We start from the raw sequence: 16,137 nt of genomic DNA on the forward strand, positions 1-16,137 counted from the left end.
ATTTTTTTTTAATCTGTTAAAGCTATAGAATACTTTAATCTTATACAGTATGACCTTCACCTACTGATAATATTAAAAATCCGAGTTAAAACTTCTAAAAATCAATGGCCTAAGAAGGTAATAGCTTAGAATTAACCAGGAGTTACTAATTAGACTTCTGGAAAAGGAGGAAAAAATCCGAATACCTAATCCAATGGAGAATGGCAGCAGTTTTAAAAATACACAGAATCTTAGATACAACAACTATGGCTCAATAAGGTTTTCGGGCACGTCAGGAGATCTATCCCTAAAGTCTATGGCAGACTCAAACTCTATGTACTTCTTTTCTTTCCTTGACTGAGTTTATCAATCTTATTTAGGCTTCCCTGGGAACTTACTACATTATTTAGCACTCTTATATTTTAAAACATTTTGCCTCTTTCAGTGTACTGAACTGAATTTCAACATATCAAATACAACTCAGCCCAAATATCTCCGCATATACAATCTTCCTTAACTCCTGTGTATTTTTAAAATTTAATAATTTTGTTTCAATACGCAACTTACCTATAACTAAAAGCCAGTTTACTATCTAGGAAGGCAGTTTCACTATACTTCATTACACATTAATTACACTGCATTACGGATTAGATCTCTGTCATTTAACCCACCTTAGCCCAGTTCAGTAAGGTCAATAAATATTCATTGAATAAAGTACACAAGAGTACACAAGGTGTTCTAAATCCGATGACAAAGGAAGCCAGTGGCTTCTATAAAGGAAAAATAAATGGGTTCATGGCTAGCTGAAATGAAGGGCTTATCAATCATGAGGAGAAAATTCAATTAGCCTTTAAATGCCACCCATGCATAGTTTCTCTCTCACCTACCTGTTATTAAAATTCAAGTGTGAAAATTATACAAGAAAGATTCCATTCATAAGCTCATAAGTCATCTACATTTTTTACGATCAATCATTTCACATGTTCTAATTTTTACTTTTAAATGTCTACTAAATGAAGGGAAAGTACTCTAAGAAATAGAACCAGAGTATTTAACTTTACTTTGAAGAATATTGTGAAATACTTTAAAAGACTTGCGGGGGACAAAAACATCAATAACAGGCACTAGACACTAAGAAGCAAGAAAGAGTGATCAGAACAGATTGTACTTGAAAGATATCGAAAGGTCCCCATGGTATCTTGAAAGATTATTATGTAAATAATGTGAAAAATCCCAAGAAATAAACTAACAAAAATTCCGAAGACGATACCTTTATCTGCGTCATAGGACCCTTGCTCGCTTCCATTTTCTAATATTCTTCCAGGAAGGGTTAATCTGCAGATTTAACACAGGTCTCATGAAGTCCTTAAATTATAACATAAGTGGCCATCAATACTTATAAACATTTAACCATCAAAATAATCATTTTTTTAAAAAGTTCCTCAGTATTACTTTCACATTTTAATAAACTAAATAAGTTAGATTCGAAATAAGTTAGATTCTTTCCCCAACTAAGAAAGCAGAAATCAGAGATGACTCATCTATCTGAATACCCTTAGTCACCAATAAAATAGATACTGAAAAAGAAAAGCCATAATAAATAATAGTTATCACTACTGTTAAAATACAAGTTGAGTATCCCTAACCTGAAAATCTGAAATGCTCGAAAATCTGAAACTTTTTGAGCACCAACATGACACCACAAAGTGGAAAACTCCACACTTGACCTCATGTGATGAGTCACAGTCAAAAAGCAGTCAAAATTTGGTTGCATACACAAAATTAATAAAGGTATTATATAAACCTACCTTCTGGCTATGTGTATAAGGTATATATAAAACAAATAAATTTCGTGTTTAAACTTGAGTTCCATCCCCAAGATATCTCATTATGTATGCACAAATATTCCAAAACTCTAGAAAATCTGAAATTTCAGATAAGGGACACTCAATCTGTACAGACAAGGGATACTCAATGGGAAACAATAAAGAAACATAAAACCAATTGCTTTTATCAAGCAAATTACTACTTTAAAAAAAAAAGCAGAAAGCAAAAGTGTCAAATCTCATCATTATTATGCAGGGATTTACCCATCTTTAGTACTAAAAGAAAGGAAGTGATTGGCTGGGTGCAGTGGCTCACGCCTGTAATCCTAGCACTTTGGGAGGCCGAGGCAGGTGGATCACCTTAGGTCAGGAGTTCAAGACCAGTTTGGCCAACATGGAGAAACCCCATCCCTACTAAAAATACAAAAATTAGCCGGGCGTGGTGGTGCATGCCTGTAGCCCCAGCTATTCAGGAGGCTGAGGCAGAAGAATCACTTGAACCCAGCAGGCAGAGGTTGCGGTGAGCCAAGATCACGCCACTGCACTCCAGCCTGGGCAAGAGTAAGATTCTGTGTCAAAAGAAAAAAAAAGAAAGAAAAAAGAAATGAAGTGATTTCCCAGCTTCCAGTTTTACCCTAGTTCAATCAGTCTTCCACTGAGGCCCCAAAAGAATTTTTCTAAAACAGGAATCTAATTGTCACTTTTCTATTTTAAAAAGCGTCTATGGCTGCCTGATATTGCCTAGATAATTTAAACTCATCAGAAGGGCATCTCAGGCCCACTCCGTATCATTTCAAACTTGAAATTTGAGCTTCCTTTCCTCCCATGGCCCTCCCCCTTCTTTCCCATTAAATACAATTAAAAACAAAAACACCTGACAGTCCCAAACGGCCCAGAGCCTTTAATCCCAAGGTTTCCTCAAGCTTCAACACATTTTCAGAATGAAAATCCCTCTAAGCCAGAATAAGGAGTCAGTTTATGGATGAGTTTGTTATAATGGTTACAAACACTAACTTTAGTGTCAGAATCTGAATTAACTCCCAGATCTGCCATTTCCTAGATGTGTAACAACCTTCTTTGTACAAGTTAATCACTCTTCAAGAATCATAAATCCCTCTTCTGTAAAGGGGGGAAATAACAGTAACTATCCATGAGTTACTATGAGCATGAAATGAAAATGCAAAGAGCTCAGCGGCTGGCACAATAGGTGAGCATTCAGAAAATGTGAGCTATTATTACCAGCTCCCTTCCCCTAAACTCTAAAAGCCTGGAGTTCAATTCTTACTGCATAGGAAATCATATTTGCTTACAGGGTGCCCCCCAGCTACACTCTCCGTTCTTCAAGGAGAGGGACCAGGTTTTATTCCTCCTTGGTATGCCATAGCAAACTGTATTTTTTTTTTTTTTTAAAGACATAGTCTTGCTCTGTTACTCAGGCCGGAGTGCGATAGCACAATCTTGACTCACTGCAATCTTCGCCTTCCAGGTTCAAATGATTCTCTCACCTCAGCTTCCCAAGTAGCTAGGACTACAAGTGCGTGCCACCGAGCCCAGCTAAAATTTTGTATTTTTACTAGAGATGGGGTTTCACCATGTTGGTCAGGCTGGTCTCAAACTCCTGACCTCAAGTGATCTGCCCACCTTGGCCTCCCAAAGTGCTGAGATTACAGGCATGAGCCACCACACCTGGGGGCAAACTGTATTTTCAAAGAATGCCCATCTCACAGCACTCTTCCCAACCATGAAGGTCTATGTCCCCTCCCCTTAAAATTCAGCAGGCTCTGGGACTGTTTTGATGAATACAATAAAGCAGAAGTGACACCGGAATTAGACCTTCAACATATGAATTTGGGGGCAAGAGTTGGGGGGGTGCCCATAAATAATCCATCCACGGCAACGGGTAAATAATAAAACCTCACTGTAATACTGTCCTAATAACAAATGAGATAATCCGTATAAAGCACCAATCTGGAGTAAAAATTCAATAAATATTTGCTACCACCATAATCTTCCTATTCTTCACATCCTGGCTTAAATATCGCCTCCCCAGAAAGGCTGTTCCTGACTACTTTATAAAATATGGGCCCCTCTTCATTCTATATCATGCACTTCTTTCTCCTCATAGCACCTGCCACAATTAGGTAGACGGCTAGTTTATTGTTTTCCTCTCCCAAGTGTAAAGTACATGAGGGCAGAACTTTGTCTTGTTCAGCGCAATAATCCCAACACTGAAACTCAATAAACAAACTAAAGAAATAAGTGAATTAAGAAACTGGAAACTGCAATATATTCAAATAGGTACGTTACACGGTCTAAGGGAAATCCGAGCAAAACTGGTTCAGGAACAGTGAAAAAACCACCTTGACTGGTGGAGAAGGTTTGTATCACAAAAGTACTTGGGTGGGAAAAGCAGGCTGCAGCTACACTTGAGAAAGATGAGGAGGATGGATAAAGAGAAGGACAAAAGATTGGCAATGCTTTATGATGAATATGTAGCAGCGGGTTCTGTGGAATGAGGTTAATAGCAGTGCTTATCCCTAAGCAACACTGTCAAAGTTAAATGAGATACGGCATTATAAAGCACTTAACGGAAGTGCTTGTCCACCACACTGTGGGTGATCAGTGTTAGCTGCTACTAAAGTTACGATTCTGCAAGGAGAATAATTTAAACAGATCAAGTACTGACGGCCCCTCACGAAGACTTGGGGGAAACAACCACACATCAGGGGCAAAACCAAACAGAGGAGCAGCAGACAGCAGGGAAGCAGGAGAACTAGGCTAATATGGTGTCAAGAGGTCCAAAAAAGGTAAGAATTTCAGGAAGTAGGGAGGAGACAGACAAGAGATGGATGAACAGAAGGCTGCCTGAGCAAAGTTAAAAGGACCGACGGGTTGGGAAGTCACGGGGATGTCAGCGCGCGCCGTTCGTAGGGAGGGAGAGACTGGGAGAGCGAACGCAGAGTGAACGGAAAGAACAGAACAAATCAGAACGGAACGAGAACTAGGGCGACAGGGCAGAAACGGGCAAGTGACACGGTCCAAACGCCACTTTTTCAAGTGATTCCGCAATCCTTTGATGTGGGATTTAAGAAAGCTTAAGAAGGAAAAGGGCTTCTGCAGCATCTAAAACGCACCCCTGGAAGGAGGGCATCTCCCTGTCACCAAGAGAAGCTGCGGAAACGTCGGGAAATGGCATTCGCGCAATCGAGAACTGCTCTCTCGACCTTGCATTCTCCCGCTAAAGCAGCTATCTAACGAATGCGCCTTTCCTGCGGCCAGGCACCCAGAACTCGCCTGAGAAAGTAGGGCTTGGCGTAGAACTTGAAGTCGGACCCCTCGAAATAGACGTCGAACTCGGAGACCCGGGCGTAGGGCACGCGGATGGCGATAGTCAGGAAGTCCGGATCCTGGCTGAGGTCGAACGCCGGGGTCAGCATCGTCGCACCGGACGCAACGGCCGGCGCCACTCGCTCTCACTGCCGCCGCGTTCCCGCCACGCAAACTCTACAATTCCCCACGCGCAGGAACCCGCGGTGTGAGCCACAGAGCTTCCGGCTCGAGGCGGAAGTGCTCTCGCGTGGGGCAGGAAGTCCCGCCCCACGCCGATCTCCACGGAGACGGGACGCCGTTCGAGAAGCGGGGGAACTTTCGAAACCGCCGGGAGGAGAAAGGGCGTGGCGAGTGGTGCCTGGGCGCAGGCGTTGAACCGACCGGATGACTAGCAACCAAGCCTTTTGCGAGGTTTTTAGAGATGATTTTAACAACACTGGCTTGGCAGGTGGACAGACGTGCGTTTGAATCCCTTCCTGGCCACAACTTCCCAGCTGTAAGACCTTGGGAAGGTTACAAAACCTCTCTATATCTTCTGTGAAACGAGGATGATACGAGAACCTGGCCCCGTAGAGATGCTGTGAGGGTAGCGTGAAGTTGTGCGTGTAGAACTCTAATAACGAACTTGGCAAGTTGTCAACGTTTGATGTGCTGAAGTAGTCACCGCAGTAGCCGCAGCAGCACCGTTACAGTGGTTTCCCTTAGTCCTCACCTGCCTTATTAACAATTCTTCTTACACTTTCCCTTTCCTCCCTCTCTCTTTGCACTTCTCTTTTTCTGCAGCTTTCTCTCTCATTCTTAACCGCTTGTTTGAAGGGTTTTCTCTTTAACAGATCATCCATCCCACTAATCTCATCTAATCCACGCTGCAAACTCTAAAGAAAACGACTCACAGAGGTTAAGAGTATATTTTATAACCATGCATTTTACAGTGATTAGAACTCAGAACGTTTGCCTCTTACACCGTGTCGGTGATTGCATTCACAAATTAAGATCCCTCTGTATTCCCCTTCTTTCCTTTTTCTCACTCTTGTCCTTACACTTGTCTGAGGACATCTTTTCTGTGTGTGTTTTTTTTTTCTACTTGTCTTCCCTGTATTTTCTCCCCTTGGAGTGTGCCCCTTATACTCTCTCCGTGCCTCTCCCACTAGTCTCCCTCTTCCCCCACATATTCCCTTGGTCTTTCCACACATGTCGTTTCCTGTTATTCCACCACTAATTAGAATAATCCAGTTGCGGTATTTATTCCATGGTTTTAAGTATCAGTGGAAAGGAGATGAAAGTCATCTCCTAGGACAGTGGAGATAACCAGAAAACTTCAAAAGCCTTTTCAATCTCCAACTGTTTTATGATTCTAAGGAAACATTGTTGAAACTTCATTAGGACTCAGAAAAAAAAAAAATAACAGGGGCTGACATTAACTGAATACTTACTATGTGCCAGCACTGCAGCAAACCCTTTATAATGATCTCATTTTCCCTCCTGACAGCTCTGTGAAGTAGGCATTATATATTCCCTTGGCTTGCACAGGATCTCACAGCTAGTAAGTGGTGCAATGGGAATTGAAACCCAGGTGAGTCTGATTCCTAGGCCCAGGCTCTACACTATTACGGAGTTGACTCCCTCTCTGTTATTACCACCTACTTCCTTTGTTTCACATTCTAATGCCAAGCCTGCCTGCTTTAGACCATACTGAGCCTTACAAGTAACAGGCACTCAATATTGACAATGAATTGATGCCAACTTGGATTTAGTAAAGCTCTCAAAAGGTCCCTTGAGATAGGCCTTTGACTAAACTATTCCAAGTTAGCTTCTTTACAAAGAATCTTGGCTGGGTGCGGTGGCTCACGTCTGTAATCCCAGCACTTTGGGAGGCCCAGGCGGGTAGATCACCTGAGGTCAGGAGTTCAAGACTAGCCTGGCCAAAATGGTAAAACCCCGTCTCTACTAAAAATACAAAAATTAGCTGGGCATGGTGGTGTGCACCTATAATCCCAGCTACTCAGGAGGCTGAGGCAGGAGAATCCCTTGAACCCAGGAGGCAGTTGCAGTGAGCCGAGATTGTGCCATTGCACTCTAGCCTGGGTGACAAGAGTGCAACTCCATCTCAAAAAAAGAAAGAAAGAAAGAAAGAATCTTTACATCTGCCATGGGGCCTCATTCCTGTAGGTTACAAGCATTAATATTTTTAAATTATTAATGCCAGAGAATCAACTGAAACAAGCTATGCTATCCATGAGGAAACTCTTAATTGAAAGCACTTTGCAAACTACAGCTGTGCATTTCCTGGGTACTTTATTATGTGTCTGGCAACACACACACACACAGGACTGCAACACAGAAAAACAGACGACACGGTTCAGTGCTGCTCTCATTATAAGAAATATATATTGCATCTGTGAAACCACAAAATACTGATAGTTTCAAGTATATAACAAAGTTTTGTTGTTTTGGGTTTCTGTTGGTTTTTGTTTTCTTACAAGCAACAGTTCTCTTATTTTTGCATTTCTAATTTGTGGTAAATATAAGTTATAGATTCATTCTCACTTAAGAACATAAAGTTCCTTTTGGCTGCCATGCAACTTTGGTTCTTTCTCCTTCCTCAGAGGCAGTCCTTGTAGCTATCACTTCAGACCCATTTCTAATTCTACATCCATTTCTGTGGACCCTGATGCCTTGTGTTTAGACCCACTTTATGTGGGCACATTCTCACACTATAAATGTAATTCTGCAACATGCTTTTTTTCCTACTTTGGTTCATTTTTGAGACATAGCTATATTGATTTATAGATCAAATTGAGTTTCTATTTCTGGATACAGACATTGCTTGACAATAAAGACATTTTAATATTTTAAATTAGCTCTGGTTTAGAGGGGGAAAATAGGAATGCAATTTTTCATCATTTTTGAGCATTCAAATGTTGCAGTATTTTTTATCTTTTCATTTTCTGAAAGCTTACTTTTGGATGGCCTACCACTATTTTAAAAATAGTTTTTTCTTCTGGCCTACAGAGGACATAAAATAAAATAATAAGATAAAGTTTTTTCCATGACCAACTTATTTAGGACAAGTGTGTAACCCATCATCTTTCATTATTTTAAATTGGCCCCTCCTCTGATCTAACAACCCTGATTGTGATCCATAAGCTTCCAAATTAAATGTTGAATTAAAAATGGTTTTTATAAACAATTGCAATGTCAGCTTTATTACCAAGTTCTATTGTTAGAAGTCTTTTAATGGTGAAATACCCCTTGTTTCCAGAAGGTGGCATGCATGTAGGTGATTAAAACAATGTTATCTCAAAGAATGGAGTTTTAACCTATGTTGAAAAATAGCTTCCTGAATAAGTTGTTTATATCTCTAGTTCATTCTCTGAGCCATTTTGGGGAGGTGGTGGAATCTGACACATTACTTGCAAACTACATCTTAACCACTGTATTTTGGCATACAACCATTATTTTGGCATATATCTTTTCAGTCTCCTATTCATAAAAGTATGGGAAGTATTTTCAACAAAATAATGTAATAATCTATATTTGCTTTCTTCACTTAATATAGCATTACAGGCTGGGCATGGTGGCTCAGGCCTGTAATCCCAGCACCTTGGGAGGCCTAGGCGGGTGAATCACTTGAGGTCAAGAGTTTGAGACCACCGTGGCCAACATGGGAAAACCCTGTTACTACTAAAAATACAAAAAAATTAGCCAGGTGTGGTGGCGCCACCTGTAATCCCAGCTACTCGGAAGGCTGTGAGGCAGGAGAATCCTTTGAACCTGGGAAGTGGAGGTTGCAGTGAGACGAGATTGCTCCATTGCCCTCCAGCCTGGGTGATAGAGCAAGACTCCATGTCAAAATATATCTATATATAATATATGGCATTACAATATTTCCATTTGACTACATTTTTGTCAAGAATAGGTTTATCCATAGTTGTACTCTTTGTACTTTTTTTTTTTCTCCAGAGACAGGGTCTTGTGCTGTTTCCCAGGCTGGAGTGCAGTGGCAGGATCATAGCTCACTGCAGCCTCAACCTCCTAGGCTCAAGCAATCCTCCCACCTAGCCTCCCGAGTGGCTAGGACTACAGCTATGTTTCACCACACCCAGCTAACTTTTTTTTTTTTTAGTAGAGACGAGGTCTTGCTATGTTGCCAAGGCTGGTCTCAAACTCCTGGCCTCAATCGATCTTCCCACTTCAGCCTCCCAAAGCACCGGAATTATAAGAGTGAGCCACCACTCCTGGCCTAGTGTTGTAACTCTTAAAAACAGAATTGAATATGGTGATGATTCATTTTAACATTTTAAGAAAGGAAAAAAATAAAACTAATACTAGGATTACAAAACTAGGATAAAAGTACGAAAGTTAGAATACAAACTAGATAACATTTTGAAGTTTGAAAAAACCCTTTTGTATAACAGTGGTAATACAATGGGACTAGATATCATTAGTTTTTTATTTAAATTTATTTTATTTTAGATTCAGGGGGTTCATGTGCAATTCTGTTACGTGGATATATTGCGTAATGTTGGGGTTGTCCTTCTAGTTAGCCATCACCCAAATAGTGAACACAGTACCCATTAGGTAATTTTTCAGCCCTTACCCTTCTCAGTCTCCCGCTTTGAAGTCCCCAGTGTCTACTATCTCCATCTTCATGTTCATGTGTACCCATTGTTTAGGCTCCTACTTATAAATGAGAACTTACAGTATTTGATTTTCTATTTCTGAGATTTTCTATTTCTGAGATTTTCTATATCTATTTAAGATAATGGCTTCCAGCTCCATCCATATTGCTGCAAAGGGCTTGATTTCATTATTTTTTATGGCTGCATAGTATTTCATGGTATACATATACCACTTTTTTATTTTATCTATTTATTTATTTGAGACAGAATCTCGCTCTGTTGCCCAGGCTGGAGTGCAGTGGCGCAATCTCAGCTCACTGCAACCTTTGCCTCCTGGGTTCAAGCAGTTCTCCTGCCTCAGCCTCCCGAGTGGCTGGGACTACAGGCATGTACCACCATGTCCAGCTGATTTTTTGTATTTTTAGTAGAGATGGGTTTCATCATGTTGGCCAGGCCGGTCTTGAACTCCTGACCTCAAGTGATCCACCTGCCTCGGCCTGCCAAAGTGTTAGGATTATAGGCGTGAGCCACTGCACCCAGCTACCACATTTTCTTTATCCAGTCAACCACTGATGGACGCTTAGGTTGATTTCATGGCTGCTATCGTGAGTAGTGCTACAGTACACATATGACTGGTGTTTTGTTTGTTTTTGTTTTTGTTTTTTGAGACAGAATCTTGCTCTGTTGCCCAGGCTGGAGTGCAATGGTACGATCGTGGCTCACTGAAACCTCCGTCTCCCGGGTTTAAGCGATCCTCCTACCTCAGCCTCCCAAGTAACTGGGACTACAGGTGTGCACCTGGCTAATTTTTGTGTATTTTAGTAGAGATAGGGTTTCACCATGTTGCCCAGGCTGGTCTCGAACTCCTGAGCTCAGGCAGTCCGCCCACCACAGCCTCCCAAAGTGCTAGGATTACAGGCATGAGCCACCACACTCAGCCAAGTGTCTTTTTTTAATATAATGATTTCTTTTCCTTTGGGTAGATACCCAGTAGTGAGATTGCAAGTTCAAATTATATTTCTATTTTTAGTTATTCGAGAAATCTCCATACTGTTTTCTGTAGAGGCTGTACTAATTTCCATCCCCACCAACAGTGCGTAAGCATTCCCTTCTCTCCACATCCATGCCAACATCTGTTGTTTGACTTTCTAATCATGGCCATTCTGACTGGTGTTAAGATAATATCTCATTGTTGTTTTAATTTACTTTTCTCTAATTAGTGATGTTGAGCATTTTTTCGTGTTTATTGGCTACTTGTATGTCTTCTTTGGAGAAACGTCTGTTCATGTCCTTTGCCTGCTTTTTACAGTTTTTTTTTCCCCCTTGTTGAGTTGTTTGAGTTCCTTGTAAATTCTGGATGTTAGCCTTTTGTTGGAGACATAATTTGCAAATATTTCTTGCCATTGATACTCTGAGTTTTGCAATTCCAAGCTATAAACTGCTTCTGAGAGGACACAGATAAATTAATGGGTAACAGACAGATAAATACAGGACTGTAAAAGAGGTTTAAGGGATGATCCCAACAGGATGTAGAGACTAAGAGGACCGTAAGTCTGACACTGGTGAACTCCAGTGGTTTTCAAACTCCTCTGGATTTAAGTACAGCTATTTTTGTTCTTTTCCCCAGTCTTTTAGCCCATTCACATTACTGTTAGAGTTAAACTTGCTAAGGAGCACAGTGTTAGCACTAATGCAGCATAGTAATGAGTATTTCAGGGAGGATTCAGCCCAATTCCAATTTTACACAAGTTCAATAAAGCTCCGAAGAAAATCCAGAATGGTTACAGCTGACGTAAGAGTGTTTTTTGACAAGATTTCTGAGCAATGTACCTAAGGGCTTAGTGATATATATTTCAAGATGCTAGTCTCATCCCATTAAGTGAAATGCAGAATTACAAAAGAATGCTAACTGAACCGCATTTCAAGCCTCTTTCATTGTTTAACATATTTTGAAAAGACATCTGCAAAAGGTACTATTCTGATGCCCTGCCCAGATTCCCTTTATGGAGCCAGGAAGCTCATCTGTCACTAGCAGTGAATGTAATGGCTTCCCACTGATCCCTCCAAAGAATTGTCCTAGCCCAGGATTTCTTCACCCCAGTATCGTGTGCAGGATCATTCTTTGTTGCAGAAAGGCTGTCCTATGCATTGTAGGATGTTTAGCAGCATCCTTATCCTCTAATCTCTCAATACAAGCATGAGTTTTCCTGGTGTGACAATCACAAAACATCTCCAGACTTTGCCAAATGTCCTCGAGGGGACAAAATTGCCCAGGGCTGAGAACAGCTGCTCTAGATTGACAGAAGAAACCTCCAGGATTTAATTACCACCACCACCACCACTACCCCCTTGCCCAGGCCTGCAATCACGAGGAATGATATGGGGTTCAGAAGACCAGCTCAAAAGGGAAGGTGACTCTGTGGCATGGCTTATGCGCCAGAGTTTTGTTTTGTTTTTTTAATGGGATCAGGCCAAGGCTAGATTTTCCCCAAACCCACATCTTGATTTGGCTGTCTTCCCTTTTCCCATTCCCTTTCACCTCCTCAATAAGTTTCTCCAGAGAACCCTTCCTCGTAAATCACATGCATCAAAATCTCTCAGGATCTGGCCAGGTACAGTGACTCACGCCTGTAATCTCAGCACTGTGGGAGGCAGAGGTGGGCAGATCACCACAGGTCAGGAGTTCAAGACCGCCCTGGCCAACAGGGAGAAACCCTGTCTCTACTAAAAATACAAAAATAGGCCGGGCGTGGTGGCTGACGCCTGTAATCCCAACACTTTGGGAGGCCGAGGTGGGTGGATCACCTGAGATCAGGAGTTCGAGACCAGCCTGGCCAACATAGTAAAACTCTATCTCTACTAAAAATACAAAAATTAGCTGGGCATAGTGGTGGGCGCCTGTAATCACAGCTACTCGGGAGGCTGAGACAGGAGAATCGCTTGAACCTGGGAGGCAGAGGTTGCAGTGAGCTGACATTGCACCAATGCACTCCAGCCTGGGCAACAAGAGTGAAACTCCATCTCAAAAATAAATAAATATAAATAAATAAATAAATAAATAAATAAAAATACAAAAATTAGCTGGACATGGTGGCGCATGCCTGTAGTCCCAGCGACTCAGGAGGCTGAGGCAGGAGAATCACTTGAACCTGGAAGGCACAGGTTGCAGTGAACGGAGATCACACCACTGCACTCCAGACTGAGTGACAGAGCAAGACTCTGTCTCAAAAAAAAAAAAAAATCTCTCAAGATCTGCTTCTAGGGAACCTGACTCATGACCACACTTAAGGAACCCCTTAAACCTTCTTCACGCTCCTGCAAAATTACTGGAGAAAAGTTTCTACAATACCGATGGAGGAGAGCTGATTCAAGTCTTTATCTTACTTTTTAAAAAGTTCCTACAGTCTAGTTATCCTTAGTCTAACTAATGCTTTCCTTGATTCAGAGTAAACATATTTTTATTTTTATTATTATTTTTTTGAGGTGTAGCTAGGACTACAGGCACATGCCACCACACCCAGCTAATTTTTGTATTGTTTAGTGCAGACAGAGGTGAACATATTTGTAGTCCCTCATGCAGAAATGATTTAAATGTACCTTTTTTGGCTTGAAAGATTGTGGTGGGATTGTAAACTGGTATAACTACCTTAAAAAATTGTTTGGCAGTATCTACTAAGGCTAAACATATGTATACCTTGAAATTCCTCTTTTACACATAACAGAATTGAGGTACTATTCCATCGAGAGACATGTACAAGAGGGTTCATGGATGCATTATTTATAATAGTCAAAACTGGATACAATTCAAGTGCTCATTAAGAGTAGAATGGGCAAGGGCCAGGTGTGGTGGCTCACGCCTGTAATCCCAGCACTTTGGGAGGCTGAGATGGGAAGATCACCTGAGGTCGGGAATTTGAGACCAGCCTGACCAACATGGAGAAACCCTGTCTCTACTAAAAATACAAAATTAGCCAGGCATGATGGTACATGCCTGTAATCCCAGCTACTCAGAAGGCTGAGGCAGAATAATAACTTGAACCTGGGAGGCGGAGGTTGCAGTGAGCCAAGATCACGCCATTGGAATCCAGCCTGGGCAACAAGAGTGAAACTCCGCCTCAAAAAAAAAAAGAGAAGAATGAGCAAATTGTGGTATATTCACTCAATATAAACACACAGCAGTAAGAATAAATTACTGCTATGCAGAGCAACATACGTGAATCACGTTAGGCACATTAAGTCAAAAAGGCAAGACCCAGGAGAGTATATTTAGATATTATCTAAATATATAATATATATATTATATATTTACTAATATATAATAATATACTAATATATTAGTAAATATAGATATTTCCACTTATATGAAGTTCAAAAACAGGCAAAACCAGTGGTCATAGATGTGAGAATAGTGATTACATCCGTGTGAATGGTTATTGAGGGGACTTGAGACAGCCTGCTGGGGTATTGAAAATTTGGTTTTTATCTTAGTTTGAATGGGAATTATATAAGTGTATTCATACATAAAAATTCATAGAGCCATGGATTTAAGATTTGTGCACATTACTCTGTGTAATATCTCAATAAAAAGAGAATCTGTGGATGCCTGGACAACGGTCAGAAGACCCTGATGCTGGGAGGGACACTGCTGCTGCTGGCTCACAGCTGTGTACCTCACAGGGCACTGCCCTTACCTAGAGAGAACTACCTTATCCAGTTACCCTCTTCCAGAGGGCTGATGTGCATACAAAGGCCTTACTCCTTTCCACAATATGAGACAACTCCGAAAAGGCTGTTAAATACTGAAGAAGACAAAATCATCCCAGCTCCAAAGCTCCTAGTAGAAATGGTATGGCTGGGCGCAGTGGCTCACGCCTGTAATCCCAACACTTTGGGAGGCCAAGGCAGGCAGATCACAAGGTCAGAAGATCGAGACTCCTGGCTAACATGGTGAAACCCCGTCTCTACTAAAAATACAAAAAATTAGCGGGGCATGGTGGCCGGCACCTGTAGTCCCAGCTACTCGGGAGGCTGAGGCAGGAGAATGGCATGAACCCGGGAGGCAGAGCTTGCCGTGGGCCGAGATCACGCCACTGTACTCCAGCCTGCATGACAGAGTGAGACTCCATCTCAAAAAAAAGAGAAATGGTGGAGGCCTTGCTTGCAATTGTAATGTCCAGTCTTACCTCCCTCTTTGTAGAGGTGTTATCTCCAAAAGCATCCCCCAAAACCATCTGCACTCAACTCTCCTTGTTAGAGTCTTAGACTGGAATGCTGACCTTCCCTTCAATACTAAAATTCCCCATGTAACTCTGCAGCCTCCTTTTGATTTTCCTGCAGTGTCCTTTCCCAGCATTTCTTCACTAAGGGGTCTTAAAGCCATGAGTTTGCCTATACAGTCTTGTGCCCGATAATGACTTTCCAGTCAACAATAGACCACATGTAAGATAGTGATCCCATAAGATTATAATACTGTATTTTGACTGTACCTTTTCTATATTTAGATTTATTTAGATATACAAATACCTATCATTCTGTTACAATTTCCTACATTATTTAGTACAGTAACATGCTGTGCAGGTTTGTTGCCTAGGAGCAAAAGCTTATACCATACAGCCCAGGTGTATAGGAGGCTAGGCCATCCAAGTTTGTAAGTATTCTCTGACGTTCACACAATCACTTAAAGAAAGAATCACTTAATGACACATTTTCCAGAACATGTCCCTGTCACTACATGATGCATGACTTCACTTTAAAAATCCATCCGGGCATGGTGGCTCATGCCTGTAATCCCAGCACTTTGGGAGGACAAAGAAGGAAGATCACTTGAGGCCAGGAGTTCAAGACCAACCTGGACAAGAGATTGAGACTCTGTCTCTACAGAAAATTATTTTTTAAAAATTAGCTGGGGCTGGGCACAGTGGCTCACACCTGTAATCCCAGCACTTTGGGAGGCTGAGGCGGGCGGACGATTTCAGGTCAGGAGTTCTAGAACAGCCTGGCCAACATGGTGAAATCCCATCTCCACTAAAAATACAAAAAAATTAGCTGGGTGTGCTGGCACATGCCTCTAATCCCAGCTACTGGGGAGGCTGAGGCAGGAGAATCACTTGAACTTGGGAGATGGAAGTTGCAGTGAGCTGAGATCATGCCACTGCACTCCAGCCTGGGCAATAGAGTGAGACTCCATCTCAAAAAAAGAAAAAAAAATTAGCTGGGTGTGGTGACATGCACCTGTAGTCATAGCTACTTGGGAGGCTGAGGCAGGAGGATCGCTTAAGCCCAGGAGGTTGAGGTTTCAGTGAGCCATGATTGCACTGCTGCACTCCAACCTAGGCAGCACAGTGAGACCCTGTCTCTAGGGGGGAAAAAATCCATTGCCA

The 16,137-nt window shown here is 41.7% G+C and overlaps 1 protein-coding gene across 3 annotated transcripts in view; it reads right to left on the bottom strand.

The window, feature by feature from the left end:
- Positions 1–5,382, bottom strand: part of SHQ1 (SHQ1, H/ACA ribonucleoprotein assembly factor) — a 111,408-nt gene extending 106,026 nt beyond the window's left edge. The window contains exons 1-2 of one of the 3 annotated variants that reach the window (XM_011971279.1): positions 5,100–5,382; positions 1,250–1,314 (exon numbers count right to left, since the gene is read on the bottom strand). In XM_011971279.1, coding sequence (XP_011826669.1) covers positions 1,250–1,314; positions 5,100–5,242 — 208 coding nt within the window. In that variant the 5' untranslated portion in view covers positions 5,243–5,382. Of the gene's footprint in view, positions 1–1,249; positions 1,345–3,115; positions 3,266–5,099 lie in introns of those variants that run through there. The other 2 variants (XM_011971280.1, XM_011971281.1) reach the window with 2 other exon arrangements.
- Positions 5,383–16,137: the final 10,755 nt, after the last annotated feature.

Source organism: Mandrillus leucophaeus, unplaced genomic scaffold (assembly GCF_000951045.1).
Source record: "Mandrillus leucophaeus isolate KB7577 unplaced genomic scaffold, Mleu.le_1.0 Scaffold121, whole genome shotgun sequence".
In the NCBI taxonomy this organism is placed as follows: domain Eukaryota; kingdom Metazoa; phylum Chordata; class Mammalia; order Primates; family Cercopithecidae; genus Mandrillus; species Mandrillus leucophaeus.